This window comes from Coffea eugenioides, chromosome 11 (assembly GCF_003713205.1).
Source record: "Coffea eugenioides isolate CCC68of chromosome 11, Ceug_1.0, whole genome shotgun sequence".
NCBI lineage: Eukaryota > Viridiplantae > Streptophyta > Magnoliopsida > Gentianales > Rubiaceae > Coffea > Coffea eugenioides.
The window spans coordinates 12,058,252-12,065,202 of NC_040045.1; the positions used below are offsets into that span (position 1 = coordinate 12,058,252).

The following is a 6,951-nucleotide window of genomic DNA, read 5'->3' on the forward strand; positions in this document are numbered from 1 at the left end:
CTAGACTCCGCATATGTTTGATCAATAAACCCAAATGTCAAATTAAATTAAGTAATGGAGAAATTAAATTTTTGACCCATCAGACGGAAGTGAATCATATTTGGGGTAGTGACAGTATACCCCGTAGGCAAGTCGAACTCAAAGGTGGCATAAAACTCTCTAACCAACTCAATAAAAGCAGGACAAAAAATTTCAGCGTAAGGTCTCCACCCAATAACTGTAAACATCCGCTCAACCTCTTCGACCCAAGACACCCATAGTAATTTTATCAAGGCATTTACAAGGGATAATGCACCGCTCATAGCACATAGAATATCACTGCTTATCGGCGGCTTTAGTGAAGTTTAAATGATCCCCAAAATGCGAGGGTATAGAAACATGGACACCTGTACCCCTACCTAGACGTGTCCGTACACCCGAGAAAGACGGTTGGTTGGTAAGCTCATTCACAGGGATAGCGAATTGGGATATAGTAGATTGAGTTTTAGGAGTTCTAGATTTAGAAGTGGACTTTTGCTTAACTATTGTTTCCACTAATCAACCCAGTCAATGAAAGAAACAAAAATTTCAACACCCACCAGAAAATCAGTGAACTAAAATTCCAATGAATATATCAATCAAATAAACCAGGGGAAGCAACTATGTCCAGTGAAGCCAGTAATCATCTCAACAAGTACTGTTGTCTCCCAATTTGACAATTAAATGCGTAATCTATCCAACCAAAATCTCAACTGATATAGGCAACCCTAGGGGAAGACCCTCCTAGAACCTCCCAACCTTGTAATTATCAGAGTTGGATCTTTTCTCCCAACAGAAATTGAACTCGATTGTTCTCATGAACTCAAGACCTCTGACACACAAAGGTAATCAGCAACCTTAAGCAAATAAGGATGGATGAAGCGACACCACAATTAGGAAACAAGCTAATCGATAAAGTCTGATTTGAATCCTAAGCCATGAACTCAAGAATTCAAGAGTAAGTTCGATTAAGGACTTGAAGGAAAATTCCTCACGATTTCGGGTTGTAATAATCTCTCTTTTACTCTTACAAGAGGTGCCTTTTTATAGGCTAAAACTAGGGCAAAATCCGGCCCACATAAACCTGGAAGAGATTCGGTCCGCATAAAAGAGCTTAAAGAGCTAGCTCTTTAAGGCTTTCCGATAAGGCCCGATAAGTAATAAAATACTGAACGCCTAACAACTACTAAACGGGACAGTCTTAAAACAACTACCAACTAAGCTAACAAGTATGAGATCATTCCTTTACTTCAAACGTACAAGTGAACAAAGTAACTTCTGGTCCATCAAATCTTCAAACTTAGCTTGTTCCTTGCTTGTATGGTGAATGATCAAGGCTCGTAAAGCTTCCTTCACCCTCTTGGATCTTGATCTTGTCATCGGACCGCCAATGTGGACCAAAGGATCCTTGACCCAAGGTTGAAGTTAATTATTGCACACCCGTATCCGCATCATCAACAAATGCCCAAATAACTCAGCACTTCAATCAATAGTCATATTACTCCCAACAATTTCAATTCAATTCAATCAATCAATAATGCAGTAAAATAATCCTCAATAGAGTCTAGAAATTGACTCTAGAAATAGGTAATCGAAATTTAGGAAATTAGTCAAGAAGTTGGCAGGAGCAAATACCTGTACTGCATCCACACCAATATTGGGAGGTGTCAAGTTGTTAAGACAGAGACCGCTGTGGGTGTTGACTGACGGCGGTGTGGCGGAGAACGTTGCGTGGGCGAGCAGCGACGTGCAACAGCGAAGAGAGAGAGATTGAAAATGGCAGCAGCCTGGCGGTTACAGAAGGTGCCGAAGAAGATGGTGCCGTTTGACGGCTTGAAGATCGAGCGATGGGGAGAGACGGAGCTTGAAGTGCAAGCCGGCTGCGTCCTGTCCTAGCAGCGAATAGCATGCGCGGTGACAATCAGAGAGATGGCGGGCAGCGACAAGAACAACAGAGTGCAACGAGCCAAGCACATTTTTAGCCGGGCAACGGCTGCGGTTGGAGAGAAAGACTGCGGAAGCAGCATGCGGAGGCAGCGACCATGACAACGACATGCTGGGTATGGCTATGGTTGGAGAGCTGTGGCAGCATGTGATGAGTGAGACAGCGACTGAGAGAGATGGAGAGAGGGAGATATTCGGCGGCGGCAGCGAGCGTGGAGCGGTATGAGTTGGCGTGACGGCGCTATCATTGCATGCATGAGACAAAGCGGCGTATGGAGGTTAAGGCGGTGGTTGGGTACTCGGCTGAGAGGAAGAAAAGAAAAATGAGGGAGGAAGAAAGAAAGAAAAGGAAAGGAAAGGAGAAAAAGAAAAAGAAAGAAAGAAAGAAAAAGCTTTCGATTTTTTTTGAAATTTGAAATTTAAAATTTTAAAATTAAACGAACATAATTTCAAAAAAAAATTATATTTTTTTATATTTTTATATTTTATTTCATTTTTTAAAGCTACATTTCCCTAGGATACGACGTGGGCACATCATGATGATATGAACCCTTCTAATGAAGATTCGTTAAATTGAAAGTTACTACGTGCCTTGTTGGCGCGGACACGTCATGAGGGAAGGAACCCTTCTTATGAAAATTTTGAGAATTGCATATTATCACGTGCCTTTTGACTTGGGCACGTCATGTCGGTCAGTCCGCTCCAAGATCGAAGAAAAAGCACTCCAGGCGAGTTGACGCGGGCACGTTATAAGGGTGGGAACCCTTTTGATGAAGAACTTGGGAATTGCTTATTATCATGTGCCCTGTTTACATGGGCACGTCATGTCTGGAGGACGTCTACTAATCATCAAAAATAGAAAATTAAACCAAATAATTATGAAAAATCCAAAAGAAACATATTGAAACAAATAATAGAATTTAACAACAACTAAAACAAATTGTGTTTTCTCCCAATAAACGCCTTTCTTTAACGTCTTTGGTTAGACATTGTTAATTGCCCTTAATACTTGTGAGATGGATCTTCCAGGTGTAGCATCTCTATCTCTTCCACTAACAACCCTTCATAATAGGGTTTAAGACGGTGTCCATTGACAACAAATTTCTTCTCGGTCTTAATGCTTTGTATTTCTACTGCACCATAGTGAAAATTATTAGTAACTATAAAGGGACCAATCCAACGAGAACGTAATTTACCGGAAAATAACTTAAGTCTCGATTGGTAGAGAACAACTTTCTGGTAAACGCTAAAGGTCTTTCTGCAAATTTGTTGATCATGAAAAGTTCATTCTTCTCCTTATAGATGTTCGCATTCTCATAAGTTTCATTTCAGATTTCTTCTAACTCCTGTAATTCCAACTTCTGATGAACCCCCGCCTCTGCTAAATTCATGTTGCACTATTTTACTGCCAAAAACGCCTTGTGTTCAAACTCCACTGGCAGGTGACATGGCTTCCCAAACACCAATCTATAGGGGGACATTCTTATAGCTGTCTTATACGCTGTCTTATAGGTTCAAAGTACGTCTTCCAATCTATGACTCCAACCCTTCCTATCGGGTTGCACCATATTTTCCAAGATAAACTTTATTTCTCTATTTAAAACTTCTGTTTAGCCATTTGTCTGAGGGTGATATGACGTAGAGACCTTGTAAAGGACACCATACTTTCGGAATGGTGCCACTATCGTTTTGTTACAGAAGTGTGTCCCCCTGTCACTAACAATGGCCCTTGACATTCCAAAATGCACAAAAATATTAGACTTGACAAAATCTGAGACCACTCTCGAATTGTTAGTACGGGTGGCTTTAACTTCCACCCATTTGGAAACATAATCAACGGTCAATATTATATAAAGAAAGTCAAACGACATAGGGAAAGGACCCATAAAGGTGATCCCTCAAACCTCAAAAAATTGAACTAAAAACATAAGAGTTTGAGACATCTAATCTCTACAGGAAATGTTACTTAGTTTTTGACATCTTTCACAAGACTTACAGAATGTGTAGACATTTTTAAACAGTGAAGGCCAATAGAACCCGCCGTCTAGCACCCTACGAGTCGTGCTTTTTAGTTCAAAGAGACCTCTATAAGCAAAAGAGTAACAAAAAGTTAGAATCGAATGAAATTCATTTCCACTTATACACCTCATTATTTGATCCACACAATACTTCCATAGGTACAAGTCATCCCATATGAAATATTTGGCATCACTCCTAAGCTTGTCTATCTTCGCTTTAGGCCAACCTGCAGGTATTTTGCTAGTTACTAGGTAATTGACTAAATCAGCATACCAAGGCAATTTAGAATTTAGGAAAAATAATTGTTCATCGAAGAAAGTATCCCTCAATGGCACATTCTCCTCTTCAATCGGTATGCAACTTAGATGGTCAGCAACCAAATTCTCCGATCCTCTTTTATCCCTGATCTCCAGGTCGAATTCTTGTAGGAGCAATATCCATCTTATTAGCCTTGGTTTTGCATTTTTTTCGTCATCAGGTATCTCAGAGCTGTATGATTAGAATATACAACGACTTTAGCTCCTAATAAATAGGACCCAAATTTCTCTAAAGCAAAGACAACTGCTAAAAGCTCCTTTTCTATGGTGGAGTAATTTAATTGAACTCCATTCAAAACCCTTGATGCATAGTAGATGTCATGGGCTACTTTTCCTACTCTCTGTCCCAACACTGCTCCCACTGCATGGTCACTGGCGTCACACATGATCTCAAATGGAAGATTCTAATCCGGAGGTTGAATAATTGAGGATGAAATCAAGAGTACCTTCAATTTATCGAATGCCTCCTTGCAATCTTCATTGAACTCAAATGTCATGTCCTGTTGCAACAGTCTGAATAGAGGTGCTCCAATTTTTTAGAAGTCTTTAATAAACCTACGATAGAAACCTGCATGTCCAAGAAAAGAGTGTACTTCCCACATACTTAGGGGGTAAGGTAAAGCAGAAACAATATCTATCTTAGCTTTATCAACTTCTATACCTCTGGATGACACTACATGTCCTAAAACTATTCATTGCTCAACTATAAAATGATATTTTTTTTTCAATTGAGCACTAGATTAGTTTCTATACATCTTAAAATTAGTTTCAAATTATCAAGATAATTATTGAAACTATCACCATACACACTAAAGTCATCCATAAACACCTCTATAATTTTCTCTACATATTCAGAGAAGGTACTTACCATACATCTCTGGAATGTAGTAGGGACGTTACACAACCTGAATGGCATTCGTCTGTATGTGAAGGTTTCACACAGGCACGTGAAGGTGGTTTTCTCCTCGTCCTCTAGTGCAACTGCGATCTAGAGTAACCTAAGAAACCATCCATAAAATAATAGTAAACTCTACATGCTAAACGTTTAATCATTTGATCACTAAAAGGGAGAGGAAAGTGATCCTTTTTCGTGACGGCGTTAAACTTGTGATAGTCTATGTACTACCGCCACCCGGTAGGTTTTCGCACTAGAACCAACTCTTCCTGTTGATTAGCTTCTACTATTATCGCCGCTTTTTCGGGACTACCTGTACTGGATTTACCCATGGGCTATCTGATATGGCATAAATAATCCCTACATCCAACAATTTAAGTATTTCTTTCTCCACTACCTCCATCATAAGCGGGTTCAACCTTCTTTGAACTTGTCGGATGGTTTAGCTTCTTCTTCGAGCCTAATTCTGTGCATACATACAGACAGGCTGATCCCCTTAATATCTGCAATAGTCCATCCTATCGCCTGTTTATGATCTTTAAAAACTCGAATCAAGTTATCCTCTTGGGTTGGTGACAACTTGGCAGAGATGATCACCGAGAGGGTCTCATTGTCACCAAGGTATGCATACTTCAAATGGTCTGGTAAAGATTTCAATTCTGCAATCGATGCTTGTACAACAGAGGGTAATAATTTTTTGTGAGATTCGGGCAGGAAAATAGGTACAAATCCATACCTTGTTGTTGTGGTCACTAAGGATTATAATGCCTCGACCATATTTTACAATTCATCGCCTAATTCCCGGCCATGAGTTGTTGATAACTCAAGGTGTTTGGTTAAAGCCACTTCCAGCTCATCCCTACTATTAATCTCAAAAACTTCTTGTACCACAAGATCAATGACACTCATAGCAAACGAATTAGAACTAGAAGTAGAGGGATACTTCATGACCTCAAATATGTTGAAATGAATAATTTCTCCATCGAATTTCATAGATAGATTGCCCTTATCAACATCAATTTTTGTTTGAATTGTACTTAAAAAGCGTCTAACTAATTGCAAAGGTGATGGGTCCGAGAAGTGGTCATCATCTATTTCTAAGACATAAAAATCAGGTGAAAAAATAATTCATTAATCTTAACTAAAACATCTTCAATTAGTCCATCAGGGTATGTATTCGTTCGGTCAGCCAATTGAATTATAATGCCCATTTTTTTCAACGGTCCTAGATTCAGAAAAGTATATATAGATTTCGGCATGACATTAATTAATACTCCTAAATTTAACATGGCATTTCTAATAAAAATACTTCCTATCCTACAAGGGATAGTGAACATACCTAGGTCCCCGCATTTGGGTGGGAGTTTCCTTTGAAGAACTGCTGACACTTTCTCCCTCACTATAACTCTTTCATCTCCCTTCAGCGTCTTTCTATTTACGCACAAGTCTTTCAAAAATTTTGCATATCTTGGCACTTGTTTAATGGCGTCCAACAAAGGGATGTTTATCTCTACCTTACAGAATACCTCTAAAATCTCTTTCTCCTTGTCTTGCTTCTTCGACTTCTCCACCTGCTAGGAAAAGGCGGTAGATTGGATCAAACTTTAATCATTGAATCGGGAATTACCTCGGGATTTGCGCTTCTCGTTCCTTCCTTCTCAAGCTCCTTCTCAATCCGATCTTTATTTTTATCCTTCAGGACTACGAGTTCAGGTCCCTCCACTTCTCTTCCACTCCTCAAAGTCATGGCACTCACAT

At 39.6% G+C, this 6,951-nt stretch overlaps 1 protein-coding gene across 1 annotated transcript; it reads right to left on the reverse strand.

Annotated features, from left to right (window-relative positions):
* Positions 1-3,572: 3,572 nt before the first annotated feature.
* Positions 3,573-5,596, reverse strand: LOC113751965. Its single transcript, XM_027296107.1, has 7 exons — positions 5,507-5,596; positions 5,167-5,286; positions 4,745-4,798; positions 4,518-4,702; positions 4,132-4,470; positions 3,959-4,047; positions 3,573-3,772 (listed from the first exon to the last, which is right to left on the reverse strand). Exons 1-7 carry the CDS (start codon positions 5,594-5,596, stop codon positions 3,573-3,575), a joined length of 1,077 nt encoding a protein of 358 aa, XP_027151908.1.
* Positions 5,597-6,951: the final 1,355 nt, after the last annotated feature.